A 21,863-nucleotide genomic window follows, 5' to 3' on the forward strand; every position below is an offset into this window, starting at 1 on the left:
GATCGAGTCCCGCATCGGGCTCCCTGCTCGGCAGGGAGTCTGCTTCTCCCTCTGACCTTCCCCCCTCTCATGTGCTCTCTCTCTCTCTCACTCTCTCAAATAAATGAATAAATAAAATATTAAAAAAAAAAAAAAAGAAACCACACCCCCGGCTTGCGGCTCCCCATGGCTGGGATCTCACCGTCACAGATGGCCCAGCATGGCACACACAGGAGCAAGGGGCCCGTCTCTTTCCTTTCAGAACATGACTCACAAGGTGCTCACTTAACTTCCAAGCATAGCCATTTTGAAAAACAGGGAAAGTGGATATGGAGGGTAATTGTTTCTTTCTGCCCTGATATCCTCATGTTCAAAATCAGTTTCAGTGCTCCAGCACACTTTCCTTTTTTTTTTTTCATTTGCACCTTTCCATTTATTTGTGCTATTCCTTTTTTTAATAGTTTTTTTTTTAAATTGAAGTATGGTTAACACACAATGCCACATTAGCACACCTTCTTTTGTAATAGCTCCTTTGCCTAATCCAGACAAAATATTTGTCTTAATGTGTTGGACACATGCAGAGAATAAACTAGCGCTGTGGTCTCATCGTTAGAGTCCCTGTGTAGTAGATATAAGACAGAGAGACTGTGTTCTAAAACTTGCCACTCACTGTGATCAAGGAACCATCTTTTTTTTTTTTTAATATTTCCTCTTAATCAGATAGAATTTGCTTATCTAGTTTATAGGTTTATGGTAAGGATTAGACCTTATATTTTATTTTCTGGGGAATTAAAAGATTTGTTAGAGAATGATGATCTTCGTTAAAAAAAAAAAAAACAGGCTTCTAGCTTATTGTGGTGATTGTTTCAAAATATATACAAATATCAAATCATTATGTTGTACCCCTGAAACTAATGTAATGAATCAATTATATCTTCATTAAAAAAGTGAAAAAATTAAATTATGAATGAAAGAATAATATATCCATCTGTCATTATGAATAAAGCTCAGTTTTTTGGTTACATTCTTTTGAAAAACTTAGGCTTCAATTTTTCTTCTCAAAAAATATGAATGTCAACTAAAGCACACATTCGAAGACAGTGGATTATTGCATGTTTGTTTTAGAAAAGTAAAAATGTTTAGGTCATAAATATGTCTTTTGAGGACCGCTTTCATAATTCTAGCTTTTGTAGCAACGTTACTGTGAATAGGCTGTGGTAAGTTTATGCGTTGGCACTTGGATAACCTTCCTACTACTAACCAATCAGAATGTAGATGTTTCAGCTTTTAGGTACCAAGAAAGAACGGTATTTGTAGGACAAGAATTTTCCAGGGGAAGAGTATTCTTCCATGAAAACTCTTATGGCCTTTCTTACAATGACTGTATCATTGTCCTCAAAAAAAAGAAAGAGAGAGAGAAAGGAGAGAAAAGAGAGAAAGGAAGGAAGGAAGGAAGGGAGGGAGGAGGAAGGAAAGAAAGAAAGAAGGAAAGAAAGAAAGAAAAGAAATGGATGCACTCCGTGCCAGATCCAGAATTTCCACTCCCGGTGTCAATGACCAGGCATTCCAAGCAGGCTACAACAGATGTGGAAGTCCATTCCCGCTCCATTATCTTCACCCCTCCTGCTGAGTGTGGGCTGTCCTCTCTCCATGTCTGTCACAGAAATGAATCCCAGCAGTGATGAACTTGGAAACAGTTAGGTGTGGCGGGCTTGGTTTCTTCAAGGCCCCTCTTCTTGGCCGGCAGATGACCGCCTTCTTACTGTGCCCTCATGTGACCTTTCCTCTGAGCCCAACCCCTGTGTCTCTCCCTTCTTATAAGGACTCCAGTCCTACTGGATTAGGGCCTACCCTAACTGCTTCAGTTTAGCTTGACCACCCTTTTAAAGGCCCTGTCTCCAGTATAGTCATATTCTGAGGTATTGGGGTTAGGGCTTCAACATATGAACTTTGGGGGGGGCGGGCATACCAGTCCATAACAGTGCATAAAATGTGGAAAAATATTAGTATCGTGAGTGACGGGGCCCTCTAGAGTTAAATTTAAGTTAAAACCTTTGCGGATTTCCTTATGTGTTTCCATTGTGTTCTCACACATCTGGAAGTACAAAGACTTCATATTTCCTGTGCTGTGTTTCTCTTTTGGCAGGCCTGGCAGCTTCGATTCAGTCACCTCGTGGGCTATGGTGCCAAGTATTATTCTTACCTGATGTCCAGGGCAGTAGCTTCCATGGTTTGGAAGGAGTGTTTTCAGCAAGACCCTTTTAACAGGTAATGAGGGGGATGAATTCTCCTCCAGTGCCAGTAACCCCCCACCCCACTACCTCTGCAGCCAGGCCGAGAACCGCAGCCACTTGCCACCTGGCCTACACCACACCTTCCGGCTGGGCCTCCCTCCCGCTTCCCGAGGCAGAGCCTGGCCCTGGACCTCCGCCTTGCTCTGTAGCGCTGCGCAGCTGCCGCACACTGGTGATGGTGTGGCGCCCTCCCGTCGTGCCTGCAGGGACCCTTTGTGTGGAAGCTCTTTGCTTCTCCAGAGTGGGCCTAGACTGCTCTGCTTCCATGCCTCCCCGGTGGGTGTTCTTAGTTGTTCCAGCCTCTCTCGTTGTCTGTACCCTGCTGCTCGGTGCTTCCCGTTCCCTTGGACAGGCTTCCTTATTTGCAGCACAAGCTTCCAAGGATTCACTCATGGGGAGCAACACCTGATCTCCTTTTTATTGCCCAAACAAAGGACTTGCTACTGTTGTTCATTTGGGAGCAGCACCGTTGGAAACTTTGAGTATCTATGCTAGTGTCCACTTTGTTCTGGAAAGTTCCCCCTCTGCCTGACTTTGGGACACTTTCTTCCCCTGTAAGACAGTGGCGGTCTGAAGAATGGGAGCAGCTCCACAACCATTCTTCCACAGCTCCCCTTCATGGGGTCCACTGACCACCACTTAGTGTTGGCATTGCAGAGCCCTGCCCCACATCGCTCCCCACTGCTTGCCTCCTAGGTGCCCTCCTGAGTAGCCCTGCTCACCATTTCCATCATCAGGATGGGCAGTAGTTCAGAGAGCACAATCCGCAGCTGTCACAAACATCATTGTGTGGTGACTCTTGGCCCTGTCCAGAGCGTATTTCATCATGTTAGCTGGTGACCATGTGAGCCTTTAATGATTCTGTGAGGGAATCTGGGTTGGTTGATTTCAGCTAGGGACACATGATGCCCACCCCCTTCCCCACAATGGAGGCAGCCATGCACAGTGGTGGGCTGGAGAAGGAGAGAAGGAGGGAGAGTGGGCTCTGGGATGGGCAGCCCTGCATCCCCAGGATCTCAGTAAGCTCCACCCCACAGGAGCAGCACAGGATTGCCCCGTTGCACCCTGAGTGGGCCTCCTGATTCTCACAGGCTTCCCTCCAACACCAGGAACCTCGGGGAAGTCGAGTTCTGGTCTCATGGAGTCCTTAGAAGGAGCTTCCTTTGAAAGCAAACCACTAATTATGATCTGGTCTAATACTCATTTAAAGCATTTTATCTCCTCACCACGCAAACACATCTCCAGATACCTCTCAGGCAGCCATAGATATTTATGTAGTATCTTTACCGCTTTTATGTGGTTTAAAATTAATGACACCTTGGATTTTTAGAGTGCCCTAAAGTTTCCATATGGCCCGTTATTTTACATTGATGGCAACCTTGGCAGAGCAGGTACTGCTTGTGAGGGGAAACTGAGGCTCGGAGGGGACAAGCGGTTTGCCCGAGGCTTCCCAGCGAAGACTAGAGTAAGATTAGAAGGCAGGTCTGCTAATTCCTGGCCCCTTCTCCCTCTCTGTCTCCTGCCCAGCCCCCAGCTTTTCATGCAGTTGGATGTAAGTTTGGATTTTCTTAGCATTTAATAATCACATTCAGTTCCAAAGCCTTTTGAACTTGAATCTGATGTAATAGAATTTTTAAATGTTTTACAGCTTGGTACCCACATGTTATTTTGTCTTCCGCCCTTTGCACACTGCAGACATTTGGTCTGCTTTTCAGATTTTATTATTTTCAAAGGACCTAAAGCCAAAACTGACTATAATAAATCAGTTTAGGGGTTTATGATTCTTTACTGGAGATTTCTATAAACTAGGCAAAATATTATCTTGCTTAAAGGAACTGCGCTTTACTAGAAAACCACATACTATTAAATACATATATTTCCAAGCATTTATATCTTGTTTATATGTGCATTCTTGCCTAGACATGTAGTTTGCCATACTTTTATAGACCTGTAAAAGTAAGCTAGTAAAATACTCACTGGACTAGAAAATTTCTAACCTATGTCAAAAGATCCTTTTTGATCCCACTTCTGAAAAATCACCAGACTGGAAGCCTCACCAGAAAGCCAGGCAGCGCAGACCTGAGGCACACCGAGAACCAGAGGCCTGAGAGCAGGAGTCTGCCCAAGGGGAGGGGAGCTGCAGACTGGGGCCGGCAGGAGATCCAGCCCCCCAGGCCGGGGGTTGCGCGGGGCCTCTCAGCCACCCCATCCCCTCCTTGGGTGGGCCCAGCCTTCTGTCCGTGTTTCCTAATTCATGACACATTTGCCTTGGTACCCACGTAGTGTTTGATCTCAACATATTTTTGATACTGTAATACATCAAAAATTCTGATTAGAAACCAGGTTCGCAAAATTGCCTGTACATAAAGATGCTCCAGAAATAGTGGAATGAAAACAGCATCATTTATGTAACTTATGTCATCATGGTGTGTAGTCATCTGGCATAAAAGGAATTGCATTTTCCATAAAATACAAAAGTAGCACTAAATAGCTTGTGTCCAGGTGCTGTTAAGTTGGAGAATTTCTATCTGTAAAAGTTTTCCAAAATCTGCCTGCAGGGGTTATTATAGACAGTGTTCCCTACAGAACCCAGCAGACAAAGTGCATCAGAAGATGCAGATGGGCTGTTCCTTCCTTTGCCTTCCCCATCAGGGCACTCAAGAGTCAGTTTCCCGTTCCATCAGTTACCCTTAGCCGAGCTCTCCCTCTCCGGGTGTAATTAAGCTTCTCCTGCCAGCTTTGTCCCCTTCACTTTTATTTCACAGTGTTATTTTTCTCTCTCTGTTTCATCTCAGCAGAAATAATTCCAAATCGCACTTGAAGATAATCCCAAAGGTGATGGACAGTGGGATACCTTTTACTTATATAATACCTAAACTAAATAATCCTTTCTTCGAAGAGAGATTGCTTGCTATGACACGGAAAGCTGAAAATACAGTTCTCCTTTTACAATAAATATGTCACACCTGGTTTTACTTAATTAGAATAATTTAAAAATTGGAATTAGAGTTTTAGAAGCAAGAAAATAGACAGCTGAATTGTCCTGTGGTGGCAGCTTTTCTGAATATGATGTCAGCGTGGCTTCATTTTGAGAAACTAGGACAAGTGTGACCTGGGGCTATAACAGAGTGTCCTCTCTCCCCCGCAGGGTGGCAGGGGAGCGCTATCGCAGGGAGATGCTAGCTCACGGCGGGGGCAAGGAGCCCATGCTCATGGTGCAAGGTAAAACAAAACAAGGAGTGGTAACTTGTTCCGTCATCCTTTTTTTAAAAAGATTTTATGGGTTATATACATTTTTTAATTATTGAAGTATAGTTGACATACAATGTTGTATTAGTTTCGGGTGTACAATAAATATAGTGATTGGACAGGTCTGTACATTACGCCATGCTCACCACCATTAAGTGTAGCTACCATCTGTCACCAAACACTGTTATTACAATATTATTGACTATATTCCCAATGCTGTGCTTTTCATCTCCGTCACTTATTTATTTTATAACTGGCAGTTTGTACCTCAATCCCCTCCATCTATTTCGCCCTTCCCCTCACTGCCCTCCTGTTTTATGGGTTTTAGTTACTGCGATTTATTTAGATGCTGGCATAAAATTTCACGTTTTAACTTTTAAAATGTTACTGACTAATAGGAAATTTGTAAATTTGTCATAAATTATCAGAAAATTTGCCTATAGGTTTTAACAGGTCACAGTGTATTTCTTTAGCCTAAAGAACTCATTTCTTTCTTTCTCCAAAACTTTAGCTAGACCTTTGCTAGAAATTCCAAGGCATTGAGCTGGATTTTTTACCCATTGAAAAATTAGAACCTAATTAAATCTTCTCTTTCAGGTACCACAGTGCTTGTTTTCCTATGTAATATGGGGGGTTAATTTTTTCATTTAAGTATTTTCACTGAAAATTTAATTGTAAATGGAAGGGACCATCATGATTTTTCGTAAAATGCTCTCAGAAATCTTTTAAGGAAGATGTGGATATTATTGGATATTCTCAATATATCAACAATTATATTTGTGGCTGACCCTCCAACTAGCTGATAAAAATTGCTTTTAGGAAGTACATCTCGTATTGGAGAAGTAGGATAGTAATGGGTCTGACATAAATGTTTCCTTGCCTACATCTGTTCAATCTAATACCTATTGCCCGTTTTCACAGAGCTCCTTGCCTTCAGCTGTTCGTTTACTCAGCATGTCCGTGTTGAGTGCTCATAGGTGCCAGGCACTGTTGTGACGCCGGGCTGTGCTGAGGGCAGGAGTGAAAGACAAAAACGCCCCGTTCTTGTGGAACTTGCATTTCGTCAACTTGGCCATGAGGGGGCGCTCTTCCGGGCCCAATCTACCCAGTGCCACAGTATGTTTAGAAAACAAATCAGCCGGCCCAGAGAGCCTACAGTTTCATGTGGCCTGGCCAGACCAAGATGACAGAAGTCCCCCACAACAACACTTTGGTCTCCCATTAGTACACTGTGCCTCCGAGTTGTCCTCCTGAGATGCAGAAGGCCTGGCGGTGGTGCCTCAGTTCCCGCTCACACCTTAATGGCCCTTCCTGAACTCCGCTACATCCAAGGAAGGGTTTTACATGGTTTACACGCTTGATTAATTTAATCTCCTAGCACCACCCCTATGAGGTAGGAAGGATCACTATTCCCATTTTACAGATGCTGCAACAGGTCAGGTCCTTGACCCATGTTAGAGGCAGTGAGTAGATCAGTCAGGATTTGAACCTGTGACTTCTGGTCACAGAGATTATGCTCTTCAGCAGTCTGTGCTGTTTCACGTGTTTGCAGAACAGGACGCCGGGGTAAGGGTCTCTTATGGACCCACATAAAAGGAAAATTCCTCGGCTCATACTAATAAACCACTGAGAGCACACATTGTGTATTTCTCAGCTGGTAGTTTCTGGTCCCTCACAGAAAGCCCACTGCGAGTCAAGAAGGGATGCTGCAATTTGCTTCCTCCTGTAGGTTTTCTGTTATGTATACTCTCCCCGTAGCCATGCTTAGCTTTTCCTCTTTGAGACCAGGATCTAAACACTGTCTGCACATAAATATTAGCTTACGTATGGTTCCCTCAAAAGAAAAAAACAATCACATCCTTTTCTATGTTTGTCCTTTGGCTGGTGTATTTTTCTACACACTTCCAAGAATGTTGTAACAAACCTCTCTAAAAATTGTGTTCTTTATATGAAACATCATTGTGTTAAGAAACTTAATATTTTCCACACTGAAATTTGCACACTTGGGAGAGAAAAACAAGACTGTGGTTCGAACCAGGGATGATAAAATATTCAGATTCCAGTTAACACCAACAATAGAATGGTTCTGCTTTTAAACTTTTAATATTTTTCTTAATGTTGTTCTGTCAGATTTCATTAATTCACATGATTTGTTACATGTCGAAGATGAATGGGGGACATGCAGAGAAGTTTATGACTGTTGTCACTTTATAGGGCTGGATTTGTAAGACAAGATCAGCAGTGGCTTCTCATTTTCTTGTAGGCAGCCAGCCTGTACCCCCAAACAGGAGTGTCCTTAGAGAATGGCTCTTAGCCAAACACTGGGGTATCCCGAGGAGTAGTGACTGGTGAAATTACTAAGAGTTGTGATATAAAAGCTTAAACAATCTAGTAGGTGTTATTCTTGTATGAAAATGTAATTTTTTATAGGTGTTTGTATATGTTACTTAACTACTTACTAGGTAAATGGCAAGAGTTATAGAGTTATATTAAGTAGCAAAAGATAAAGAACACCTCCCTTCAAACTATGTGCCTCCCTGACCAAATGACAACTTTATTAACCTACTACTTTAAGACTTACGTTGCAAATGAATTCCAGGCCATTCCTTAGAGTCAGAATACCTCTGCCTTGTACTCATGCTCTTTGAACGATACCTATTCAAAGAAATCAAATATGCCATGCTTTTGATCTTTGAGTAATAAAGATGACACAGGTGACCTGTTTTTAGAATGAGTCGTCATTAGCTCCGAGTCCCTGGATCTTTTCTGGCCCCACCAACAGATGAGCCAACTTGTGGTCAGAAGCTGGTCTGAAGGATGTGCCTGAGAATGGGGCATTCCTCTTTCTTTTCTCCCTCTGTTTGCTCCACAATCATCAGTTAAAGGCTCCTGCCACATAGCCACGTCTGTGTGCTGACTCCGGCTCTGCACCGAGGGAGCCCCACGGGGCAATCCAAGTCATGGTCAGAGTCTGTATTTTCCTCTCAGCATTCTAAACACCATTTGAAAACAACACAGTGGTTGCATAGTAGTTCAAACAGTTCCCCTCCTGGGAGAAGAGAGGTCACATGGTATAGCCGACCAGGATCCACCCTTCCTAGCTCTGCTACTTCTTGAGAAAGTCACTCACCCCCTCCCTCTGGGAGAGAAGGTGTGATTTGACGTCACAACTTGACTTCCTTCTAATGTGCTTGTCCTCAGTGCCTGTCTCAGTCCCCCTGCGTGGGGCACGTGTGTGTTGCTCAAGTGATAAAACAGATGCAGTAGAAGGAGCGTTACAGATTGAAGTCATGTCCTTATCTGCTTTTAAACACATTCATGGCACATGTAAAGAAATATGTTATAAGCACAATATTCTTTTACTTAACCCCCCCACTCAACAGTTTGGCAATACTTGACCGAAACTGGCTTTCTTCATGCCAAGAATTCTGGGGTGAGGTTGAACTCTTTGTATTCAGTTGCCCCCGTTGAGTTTTTCTGCTCTTTATTCCATATGCCACCCGCCAGGGTTTTTTGGTTTATATTAAGTATCACATTTCTGAGTCATAAAAGAACATAAAGTTTTTGCTAAAAAGAAACAACGATGATATGGTATTTTCATTCATTTTGCTATTTTTAAAAGTCTATACTAGGATACTTTTTTAAGTGTGCTGTGGTGGACATGATCCAAAGTCCAGTTTCTATTACAATCATTTCAGAAAATGTATGGTTTTCAAGAAGACAAATATACAGTAAGGTTTGTGAGTAGCAGGGGAGTAATATTTTACACCCACTGGGAAGCAGAGTTGTTTCTTACTACACCAAGTACAAGAGTGGAATGATGTGACTACTGACGATAGAAGTTGGATGACTTCAGCCGTTTGTGAATGACGGATGAATTACTCATGCGATCTTCCTTTGTAAACCATTTTTTTTGTGTTTTATGTCCTCTAAAATTTGGGTAAATGGCCCTTGTTGAGTTTTTAGGTTCAGCTTTATCTTTTAGATAATCAGAACAAAACTAACATTTTGAGAAGCTGCTCCATGCCAGGTGCCTTCTGCTATGCTACCTAATTAGTCCCCATGCGTAGGTCATATGGCCGCCATTTTCACAGACAATGAAACTTAGTCAAAGTTCATTCTCTTTCTGTGCCGCCTCTCCTCCTGACTCCCACGTCTTTCTCAGCTGATCTCTCAATTCTATCTTGAGATCAAGCTGGTCTTTAGAACATGGGAGATGTCAGTGACATGAGCCTGGAGGCCTTCATGATCCCCCAAAGCCTGCGGTCTGTTGTTTTTAATGTCACATCCCAACTATTCCCATTGATATCCGAGAGGCCTGCCTGACATCCACTGATCAGCAATAAAATTTTCCTTAATCTGTTTTTGTAGGAGCTCCTTTAGACTTTTGTGGTAAAGCTATCAACTTAGTTTATAATCATTTTTAGTCATGGTGGTTCCAAGAGAAAGATTCTCACCACAGCCAAATAAGCATGATGCCCAGTGAAGTTTCATGTTTCTGCCTCTGGTTATAGCATTCCTTGTACTCTACCCTTCAACCTTTGCACAAAGAATTTTGTGGGGGAAAGGAAAGGTTAAAGTCCATGACTTTCACATTCCAGGAGGTTATTTCCAACACTAAACAACTTTACTTCTGTGCTTGTTTCCAGAAAAGAAACTCTCAGCTTCATTTTTACGTTTCTGGGGCCAAAAGCAGTATGCAAATAGAAATACAAAGTAATAACTGGACAGAGTTTTTAAAAAGACCAAACCTCAGATAAGACTAAAAGAAATAGTAGATAAATGAGTTCATTCTCAGTGGAACTCCCTTCAGTTTGTTTTCCTGTGTTGCCGAACTGACTCATGAAACCAAAGTCTAGAAGCCCACAGGGCCTTACCTTAAGCTGATTAAAATCATAATACCTTACATTTCTGCAGAGCTTTATGGTTTTCAGAACACATTCATTTTTGCTATAATCCTATATCATCTATTCTAACTTATTACATATTATTTTTCTCCAAGAAATAAACCAGAGGATTGTGGTTTATATTCCAGGGATCATCCCTGTTGTACCTCAGGGAGCTTAATACAATCAATAGTGATAACTACTCTTTTCTTTAAAAACCTTCTTGGTCCTAGTAGCAGTGAGCACACCCAGCACTCGGATCTTGGTTTCACACCATTCTCTACTAAAAGGAACCAGGGCCCCTCTAAACAGTCACTGCGTATGCTTTTTGACAATTGGGAAAATCAATCAAGCTGGTGTTGAACAATGACTGTTTATGTAGCTTTCTTACTTTTAAACATCAGCTGTACCTCTGCCGACAGACAGGACTTCCTGCTCCTTGCTGCTGTCATGTTCGTACTGTACAGACAACACCAAAAGGAAAGCCCCATGCTAAGCACATTTGGCCTATTAGGTTAGTAGTCAGGTTATTAAAAAATAAGTAAATAAAAATATCAGTGCTCATTACCTAAAGACACTGTGTCAACAAGACATCAGTCTTTTCAAGCAGACAGGATATTTTGAGTCCATTTAATACTTGTGTCATCCTGTCAATGAGAGCTGTCTCAAAGTGGGATGAATTTGCCTTGTGACAAAGTGGGTTTCCCATCATTCCAGCTGTCTGGGAAGAAGGGCTTCAGGAAGCTAATCAGTACCAGGTCCCTTCGGTAACTCTGGAATCGAAACACTAGCTTGATTGATTTTCCCAATTGTCAAAAAGCATTTGCAGTGACTTCAAGAGAAAAGGCAGTTTCCATTGGTTTATGGCACTCAAAATTGGTTGTAGTTATTACTTGCAGTTTTAAAACATGCAGTTAACATTTAATCGTGTCATCTGGTTAATCCCTAAATATTGCCACGTACGGCACAAAGCTGGCAGGCCTAACACCATATGAGAATAATAAACGCACGCAGGCTTTGGATGGTTATTCCTGAGTTTGCTTTTTAAATATGCCTCTTTGCTTTTTGTTTTTTTAATAAGTGGGATTTTCAAGGGAGAGATGAACAGAGGACAGGTTCTGCCTGACTTAGCCAACATCTGTGCCCTCTGGGCATGTATGCCCTGTGGCATACAAGTGCCCACCCCGGAGTGTATTTTACATTTGTGACTTGTGAGGCAGCCCCTCGGATATATTAAATATTAAAAGATAAGATGATTTAAAACTACTAGCATGCCAAGCAGAACTGTGCTGTTGGAGGTAAATCGGATGACTTTGGATGGGTTGCTCAAATGTTTAGAAATAGAGATCATCTTTATTTCCCTCTTGTTCTCGGGCCTGTCCTGTTGCCCTCTGCCTCCTTACTCTGCTTTGGTTTGTTTTTTTCCTAGCACATAGTTACTTCCCAACATAATGTAACCTGTATTATTTCACGTATTGGTTTGTAGTCTGTGCCCTCCAAGAAGCTGTCTGCCCCGTGACAGGAGGGGCACTGTTCTGAGCACGGCCATATCCCCAGCGCCTGCAATAGGCAGTCAGTAAACATAAAGATGAAAATATACTTACCAGGTGGAATATTTCTTGTGCCATAAAAAACTGGTGATTATTAGAAGAGGGCGGGTTTTTACTCACCTTGTCTGAGAAGTTTTATATCACATAAATACTTCTAAGGGTTTTGTGGGCCCGAATATTTTTGCAAAGCTCTTTTCTAATGTAAAAGAAAAAAATATATATATATACAGTGAACGTGCTTGTTCACTCTGACTTTGTGGCATCGTGTCTGCCCAGCTATCGGGATATCCAGTTTGCCTTGGTCCTCCTGCCGCTCGTCCTAGCTTCTCTTCCCCGCCGCGCCCACACCGGGACCCCAGCTTTGCTGGCCTCAATCCGTTTCTGGTCCCAGAGGCTTCATCAGCAGGTAGAACGGAGCCAGGGCTCCTCAGTGAATGCCGTCCATTTTGCTACCCAACGTATTTTGTGTTCTTGGTGGAGCTTTTCCTCTAAACAGCACCTATATTTATTACACTGTATGTAACCAGTGTTCTACAAGGTAGAATAAGATAGATCATTCCTTGTGTTCTAGAATTCCTGTAATGCAAGACCAAGTCAGTGTGGTGAATGAATAGTTATTTAAGAAACAGGCGTTAAAGTGGAAAATGCTTTCTCTACTATGGGAGGTCAGAGATAAATACTGCAACTTGATTGATGGCAGTAAGTAGCGGGCTTTGTTAAAGGAGGTGAGGCAACTCTTGGGGCTTCCTTCAAGTAGGACCAACTCTAACCTCTCCCTGGGGTCCAGTGGTCCCTGAGGCCTTGGCCTTCGACACCACCTCTCTCTGACGTCTCTTCCTCCTGCCAGCCGCCTTGTGTGCGTTGGCTTCCAGGACCATTTGCTTTTAGCCACACCACCTTTGCCTAAGACTGAAGGAGCTCTCCTGAATTCTGTCTTTGGTCAAAACGTAACACTTTAATATCCTTAGGTTAGTGACCGGTAGATAATGTGATCGAATAAAAAAGGCATTGTTAGTTGTTGATGACGTTAATTCATTTAAGCTTAGTGAATGTTTATTGAATACTGCTAACCAGGCACTTCAGGGACACAGAAATAAGCAGGAATAATGTAGAGATCCCACATCTATGTGAGAGGTTCCTGTCAGATTTACAAAAGGCAGCCCCCTCTGGGAGGTGGAATTGTGGAAAGGTGCCCACTCGGGGGCTTGCACCAGAACACAGGCTGGGGGCCTGCAGGGTTCCTGGGTTTCAGCCACTCCTGCTCCCAGCCAGCCACCTTTGTACTGGGCACAGACTGGACAAGCAGGTGAGGCAGTCTGGAAGGGGGTGTGCTGACGGTATAGACCTAAGTAAACATGACAGGATGCTGAGCCTCGGGAAAGCTCTCTACATACCTGTTATGTTAACATCTGTGACTCTGCAGCCTGATTTCCCCAGATGCTCTAACCAAAATATACCCAATCTAATCCCAGAGACAGGTAGCATTCGGTAACAATCAGAGGCACCCACCCTTGGAAGAGCCACTCAGATGCTCTTTGCTTATAAAAATACAAGGTCAGTATTTCAATGATACAAATAAACAAAAGAGAAAAGATGTGGGTGTTATAAGTGGAATGCCTTTATGGAAAGAGCAGCAATTTTTTTTTTTTTAATTTCTAAATAAATAGCCTTTGGAGCACTGAGAATAAGTAATTTCTGTGATCAAACACACCAAATAGATAACTGCATACTACCGTACTAGAAACTGAGGAGCATTTTATATAATTTTTACAGTGTAGGGTAATAGAAACTACATGGCGTATTGATTTCTTTACACCAGTAAAAGGAAGTCAGCCTTTACCAGGAATTGACAGATCTTTTTCTTCTGTAAAACTTAACCCGGAAGTATCTACTATCCTTGGATTTTTTTTTTTTCCTATTTCATTGTCAATGTTCCACTGATTAAATTCAACAGCATAATTTTTGCTAGCAAAGAGGTTGAAAAGCCTGTGGAGAAGTAACTTTTAAACAGAATTTTAACTTTTTTTTTTTTCAGAATTTTCACTTTTAACCTGTCAATGTGTACTACATTATATATAAAATGTATACACACACACACACATATGGCACTTTTCATTTCAGTACAATGCCTTGCTTGCGAGTGAGTATTGATTATCAAACAACTGGCTAGAAGGGGTGGGTAGAGAACCCCTTTAGACGAAAGGCCATGGCACTGTGTGTTCACTGGTGCTCAGAGTAGAGCACCTCTTACTAAACCCTGGGTATCACAAGTTCCTCCCCAAATGATTTCAGATAGTCAGCGTGCAGGAAGGAGATTCGCTGTGCAGAAAAGGTCATGGGAAAATGACATAATGGAAGTCACAATGCAAGTTGGTTAGATGCGGACACAGAGAGTATCTGTAAGGCACGAACATTAATCTGCAGCGTGGCCCTAGAGAAACTGAGTAACTCTGTGTGCCAAGCTTTTAAATGGTCTCGTCCGGATTTGACCCAGGCCATCGTATCTTCAAAGCCCTTGGGATGCCCACTGCATCTGCCGGCTCATGGTGCTCCTCCCCTGCCCTCGTGGAGCTATAGACTCTCAATACGCTTTTTTGTTGCAGTTTACTTTTGGTGAGTGGTGCTCACTTTGGTCGTCTTCTCTGAATCCCGGGAAGCTGTCATTTTTTACTTGCTGTGTAGGTGTGATGGAGCCCTCTGCCATTTGTGTAGTCATCTGAGACAGCGTCTCTGAAGTCTGGCTTTATTTGAGATATGAGAGCCTTTTTGTTCCCAAGTAAATAACTTGTAGTAGACTCATTCCAGGAAGGACACCAGCAATTCCACTTTTAGATTATATCAACTGTAACTACGTTCTAAAGGAATGCAGATAATATTCTTTCAGCTCTTTTTGATTGCTTAATGGAAATGTTATAAAATCTACTTTAAAGATGGTCATTATAGATGGTGTTCTTAACATGTGGTTACAAATGTGTGCTCTTGGCAGTGGCTAAAAACAGGTTAGAAAAGCAGATGTCATTTCTCCAAAGCTCTTGATCTAGATTCTTAGCTTGACACCCCGAGGCATCAAGCTTCAAGTGTGGAGCAAATTAGAAGCCCTGAGTTTCTTAGGCAGGACTGGGTTCCGAGGGACACTGGTGCATTTCCATCTAGCGAGCATACCAATAGAAGGCAAAATAATCATAGTAGTGGCAGAAATTTAGAGCAGATTTTAGTGGAACAGTTGAAACTGGCATTCGCTAACCAACTCTTGTTTGAAATGCTGCCAGAGAGCATAGAGACAGGAAAATGTCTCTTGGTTTAATTGGATCATTTCCTGAAAGATCGTTTTACAAGATATCTTCCAGTGTTTATTTGAGGCTTTTCAACTATCTCTAAGAGAAACTTTTTCCTTTTGATTATTATGTAACATTACTAATAACGAAACTAGATCAAGGAATGATCAAGCCAAAACCCAATTTTCTTTTACTTAATAGTTCATCTTGACATTAAAGTTTTTTTTTAAATAGAATAATCCCTTCTTAATCTCAGAGTGTTCACCTCTCAAATATTTGAATAACATTATCAAGTTCTTTTTCTACCTCATCACACAAGGTAGGGGATGTCAAGTAACACGTGTGTTGTTTTTTAATCTTTCTCCTTACAGAACTAAAGGTATGTTTAGTTTGATTAAGCTGTAGGGTCAGGAGGATGGCTAAACTCCACTATGTTTTCCCTTCAATCGGTCTAAAGAAAACAGAGCTTTAAAAAATTCTCAAAATCTTAAATCACACACTCAAAATAATTGGAATTCTGGCCCCTTGTTCCCCACTGTCTTCCGTTCCATGCACATGCTTTTTTCACTTCAGGATAGGAATTTTGTCAAAACACCACAGTGGCCTCACATACTGATTTTCCTGAGATAACTAGTTGGGTATTAAGCAGTTATGACTAATTTCTACTGCTTTTATATTTCTGGATTTGAGTGGCAGGGTGAGAGTAACAGCAACAGCAACAACAACAAGCACGAGAGCGGTACGAGTAACTACTTCTAGAAACATCCGTGCAGTGTGTTTGCTGTTCCAGATGCTGTGCTCAGCTCGGCGCCCTGCTCGGCAGGGTCCTGCGGCGCTCACTGCCCAGGGTCACACCGGAGCAACGGAACCATGACTCACATTCAGGGTGCGCTGGTTATCTCTTAAACTTACTTTTCAGCTTATACCAGGAAGCTTTGGCTTTAGAAAAGGTTGTGCGCATCTTCTGCCGTATTTTCCCGCTTGTTCTTTTACAGTGTTTGGCACCTGAGTTGCTTGTCACAAATACACTGATGCTCAAGGAAGATACCCTTGGGTTCCCAGAGCAAGCTTTCCCGGGGACAGATGTTGGCGTATGCTAACTAGCATTGAATAAGGTATCAACTGGCTTACATGTCGTAAAGTGGTTCTGTAGCAAAATCGGATTTGTTGAGTGAGAACGCGTGCATGCCCAGCAAGGTGGGGTACTTTACAACACACTCATTGACAGCAACCTTCCTGTCTGGCACGGCGTAACAGGAACAAATGAGGAAAGCATGTCATGGAACCAGACTTAGAATTTAGTGGCTCCAGGATTATGACATAGTTTCAATAATAGAGGTAAATGGCAACCGGGAATAATAGCCAAGTGAATAGAATCCCTAATCTTTGGCTTGTTTGCATATTTACTCAACGTGGCCTCTGAAATAGCTGAGAGCTTTTTGGAAGAAAGAAATGGAAGAGAAAGGAGCACCTGCGTTCTCAAGGCTCAGACCTCCCTTTTGTAAATGCACTGATTTTTGAAGAGGGTGTGTATGTGTTTAATGTGTGGGTGTGTTTGTTTAAGGAAGACATGGAGCTTCAAAAGGCAAACTGTTTTGTAACCCAGAAGTGTAATTGTAAATGGAGTTATTACATCTGACGATGAAGTTAAAATAAACCAATTTGGAAACAGATCGCATATGTGGGGCTCCACTGGCTGGATCAGCTTCTTTCCCGCAGGAAGCTCAGATGCTCTGTGTCAGTCCATTCGGCCACCCTGTAGACAGAAGCTTCTATTTGACCAGAGACCGATAGTAACCCAGCCTAGGGGGCAGTCAGGTTTTTTCGGTTCAAAGGAAGAAAGGAATTTCACTTTCTGGCTGATACTGTGGTTTGCCCAGGAACTGATTGTAGATAGTGGGAATCCACCTTTAGAAAAAGGTGTGGGTAACCACAGCCTTGTAGCAGAGAAGAACTTCAAAGTGGAGAAGGTGAGCAATACAGTTGCCCTAGGCTTGGGAGAGACAGATCTGGAATGAGAGTTCTGATCTCGTAAAATTCACTTTAGACTTTTCAAACTGCCAGGCCAGCCTTTGTACTGTAATTCTTCATCAGGCTGAGCTGTGTTTGGCACATATAATTATTTCAGCGCACAAAAAAACAGCCATTTACTCTTATGATGGGGTTTTTTTTTTTAAGATTTTATTTCTTTATTTGACAGAGAGAGAGAGACAGCGAGAGAGGGAACACAAGCAGGGAGAGTGGGAGAGGGAGAAGCAGGCTTCCCACCGAGCAGGGAGCCAGACGTGGGGCTCGATCCCAGGACGCTGGGATCATGACCTGAGCTGAAGGCAGACGCTTAACGACTGAGCCACCCAGGCGCCCCTTATAATGGGTTTTTAGAGCTGGTAGTGGTGTTGGGAATACACAGACATGCCTTCTCACTCATTCCTAGATCTGGAGAGAGGATCTGCCTGTCGGCATATCCCCCTTATTCTTACGTTTGCTAACGGAGGCTGGAGGTGGCGGAGCCGGCTTACCATCTGGGCGAAGCAAAGGCTCCATCTTAGTACTTTGGGACCTCTTCCTTCTTGTTTTTTAAATTGTGGTAAAGTATATATGAGGGCACCTGGGTGCCTCAGATGGTTAACCGTCTGCCTTCAGCTCAGGTCATGATCCCAGGGTCCTGGGATCGAGTCCCGCATCGGGCTCTCTGCTCAGCGGGGAGCCTGCTTCTCCCTCTGCCTCTCTCTCTCTGTCTCTTATGAATAAATAAATAAAATCTTTAAAAAAAAAAGTATATATGATAAAAAATTTACCATTTTAACCATTCTTAAATATGTGTTTCAGTGGCCTTCACAATGTTGTATATTCACAATTCTGTGTAACCATCACTACTGTCCACTTCCAGAACTTTCCCATCATCCCAGTGATCTCTTCTTGATAAATCTTTTCTCACAGCTACTAACAAGGGAGAAAAATAGATCAATTTTAGTTGCATTTTTTGTTTCCTTCTTTTAGCAGATAAACAGTTATCTCCTAAAAAGCAGAGGGCAAAAAGTAGAAAAAAGTAAAGCAAACAGTGATTCATTAGCTGGGTAATTAGCTTGTGATTGTGAGTTTGATGATCATATCCTAAATACTTAATCGTAGACCAGTGTTTGGGAATTCAGCTTGTGCACATAAATAAATAAGTAAATAAACAACCTCATCCTTTAACTCACTGAACTGGGAAGTAGGTTTTCCTTAAACCTTTGGATCTGATTGTTATTGCTATCAGCTATGGAGCATTTTCTGTCTTAAATGTGCTATCTTTTTAAATTCTTATAGCAATCTAGCAAAGTAGATGACACTTTGCCAATTTTATGATCTTCCGACATTATACTACACTCTAACATTTTACCTTCATTCAGATTGCTCTTAGCAGAAGTGAGGTATAAGAAGTGAAGTGACTGGTGTAAGGTCTCTTAAGCAGTTGATTATCTCAGGTAATTGCTCACCAAACCCTTGCTCTAACCATCAGGATACAGTACCTTGTTTAGAGGCATTTCAAGTTTTGCTTAGAAAAGGAAGAATTTATCTTTCCTCTGTATTCCTCCTTGGCAACCCTTCAAAGGAAAACTTTTGTGTAGTCAGAAAAGGAGAACTACATTGAAATTTAAGTTATAAAATGCTATGCTGAACCAGGTAATGTTCCACTCAGCCTAAAATCCTAACCTGCACATTGTCCCCAAGGCTGTTTATCGAACCACATGGTAGTGACTCTGACCAGCAGGCTCTGGTCCCAGTAGGGGGTTCCCAGGACATTTCTTTTTGGGAGCCTATAGCTTTTCTTGGTCCACCAGCCTGACCCTTAAATAAATGACACCTGTAGGTCCTAACTATAAACTTGACTGATATAATTTAAACCAAGTACCAGTGTCTGGAAATGTAAGATTATGATTGGCTTTTAGCTTTGGTTTTTAACAGAACTGCTATTTGTCCCTGGCCATCTTGGGCTCTGAACACCGGGCCAGTCCCATAGATAGCAGGCCTACCTCCACCTGGCACCCAAATATGCAACACCCAGGCCTTGGCTTTCCTGGACAGCTTTGGACACACATCCAATCCACGAACTTTCGTTGCACCTTTGAAACCCACAAATGTAAGGGCGATTTTTTTCCCCTTGATTCAGCAAGGAAAGAACCAGCTTCAGGAGGACCCAAAAACTACTGAGATGATCCCACCCTGCTTCTTAGCAGACCTCCCATCACACTCCTACCACACCTGGCCAAGATGGTGAGGCAGAGGAATACTTGTGTTTCCTCTTTGGCCTGGAAGACCCTCCTTTCTTCCCCAGTGAACTTGGAGAGAGGAAATCTGACATAAAGCTTGCTGTATATCACTTAGACTTTATGAATCTGAGGAAAGACAGTCATTTAAATGAAAAAAAAATTACCTGCTCAAGCTCTGGGTTTAGAAAGTTGATCCTTAATCAAACGAAAATATCAGCGTCCCCAGGTGTCACTAAATCCCTTTTAACAACTTGTGAACTGATCTTTTTATCAACTAGGAATCTTCTTGAAAAAAAATCGAACCAAGCCTGGCTTACCAAAGCAGAATGTTTGGAACAATATGGAGATGGCCACAATCAAAGGAAGAAGTCCCAGCAGGGCCCAGAAAGAGCAGCTTCCCACACCTTCAGGGTGCTGGTGCTACGAGGGGCCCCTGACTCCGTCACTCCCTCCTTTGCACCAGTTCTGTACCTTATATGCACCTTTGTTCTATATTAACATGATGTATCTCCATGGTTTTCTTTCATGGTATTATTTCATTAAGTAATGAACTGGTCAAGAACAGAAATAATGCCCTGCTCATATCTGTGTGCCTGGTGTCTTTAGCACACAGTGCTTGGCACACAGGTACCCAGAACATTTAATTTTTTATAAACGTTTGAACAGACTTTCCGTCTTTTTTTTTTTTTTTTAAGATCTTATTTGAGAGAGAGAGCATGCGCGCATGAGCAGGGGGAGCTGCAGGCAGAGGGAGAAGCAGACTCCCTGCTGAGCAGGGAGCCCACTGAGGAGCTGGATCCCAGGACCCCGAGATCATGACCTGAGCCGAAGGCAGACGCTTAACGACTGAGCCACCCAGGCGCCCAGACTTTCTGTCTTAAATGGAGTAGGGCATGACTGTGGTTCTGTTCAGTGCCATGGTGCATGGAGCTCAGCAGCCAGGGAGGGCGTCCTTTCTGAACCTCTTAAAGGAGGGAGCTAAGTCTATAGGGAGTCGACCTCAGCAACATCCAGCACCTCCCCACTATGAATCACCCTATGATGACTCCATTTTCAGAATTCATGACATTCTTTTTTTTTTTTTTTTTTAAGATTTTATATATTTATTTGACAGAGACAGAGACAGTGAGAGCAGGAACACAAGCAGGGGGAGTGGGAGAGGGAGAAGCAGGCCTCCCGCTGAGCAGGGAGCCCGATGCGGGGCTCGATCCCAGGACCCTGGGATCATGACCTGAGCCAAAGGCAGACGCTTAACGACTGAGCCACCCAGGCGCCCTCAATTCATGACATTCTTGCCGACCACCGGCTCCTGTAGTGACTTCCTGGTCTTTTTCCTGGAGAAGGAGCCCCAGCTGGGCCCTCTGGGCTCCTAGTGACGGAGGTCTGATTACAGTTCTCAAGCTCAGAACAGTCAGAATTGCTACATGGAAGAAGCCTCTGAGATGTGTTCCGAGCTGTCCTCACAAGAGAGGCAATAATCGAAAAACACAAAGCGCTGTTTCCCAGGGAGTTGCTAGTAAGCAAAATACACTCTGCTTCCTTTTCTAAAATAAAAACGCTGCCGCCACCCCCTGAAGCACGCCTCCCATCTGGGAGACTGACCTCTCAAGCAAGGCCCGTCACGGTGTCATGCTCCTCCCACAGCTCCGTGCCTTATGGCAGCTTCCCTTCTGGCCTCCTCCTCCGCCCCCAGACTTTCAGACTATTTTCATGCCAAATCCACTTGATCCTTTTAGGTGCTTTTCCAGCCAGCTGTGTCCTCTCTCTTGAGGCTTGGTAATCATAACTTTGAACAGCGTCCCAAACAAATCCTACTTTTGTTTCCTAAGATTGTTTCCCATTTCACTTGAGAAATAAATATTTTTTAGTTTAGTTAAATAGAAAACTAATACAATCTTTCTTGCCCCATACTTTTCAAGTTATGGTTGCCCGTGGAGAGAAACCCGATCTCATTTTCCACTTTAATCAGTTTCCACATGTCCATCTGGGCTGTGGTTCTCACACTTCATCAGGGTCACTGACTGCTGAGCCCACTCCCAGTTCCTGATTCGTTAGGCCTGGGGTTCTAGACCCAACTTTTGTATTTCTAGCAGGTTCCCAGGTGATACCCATGATGTTCGTCAGAGAACTACACTCTTAGAACCAGTAGGTCATATATTTCTATAAAACAGATTCTTAGTCATTTTTATGTATAGTATATATACTCTATCTTCCTAATAAATAGTCAAGTCATCTTTTTGCCTACCTTCAATTGACTTTAGGCACTCTGGTCCACAGTGAGTGAGTGAGTGAGTGAGTGAAAGAAAAAACCCTTACAGAGATTTTATTTCTAGTTACTTCAGTCACCCTTCTTTGCTTTCACTAAACTTTGGCCACA

The 21,863-nt window shown here is 42.8% G+C and overlaps 1 protein-coding gene across 4 annotated transcripts in view; it reads left to right on the top strand.

Moving 5' to 3' along the window:
- Nucleotides 1-21,863, top strand: part of MIPEP (mitochondrial intermediate peptidase) — a 196,048-nt gene that overhangs the window by 167,868 nt on the left and 6,317 nt on the right. For 3 of the 4 annotated variants that reach the window (XM_036117268.2, XM_036117267.2, XM_078070558.1), the window contains exons 17-18: nt 2,126-2,247; nt 5,422-5,495. In XM_036117268.2, coding sequence (XP_035973161.2) covers nt 2,126-2,247; nt 5,422-5,495 — 196 coding nt within the window. Of the gene's footprint in view, nt 1-2,125; nt 2,248-5,421; nt 5,496-16,228; nt 16,344-21,863 lie in introns of those variants that run through there. The other variant, XM_078070559.1, reaches the window with a different exon arrangement.

The sequence above is a fragment of the Halichoerus grypus genome, chromosome 4, assembly GCF_964656455.1.
Source record: "Halichoerus grypus chromosome 4, mHalGry1.hap1.1, whole genome shotgun sequence".
Classification (NCBI taxonomy): domain Eukaryota; kingdom Metazoa; phylum Chordata; class Mammalia; order Carnivora; family Phocidae; genus Halichoerus; species Halichoerus grypus.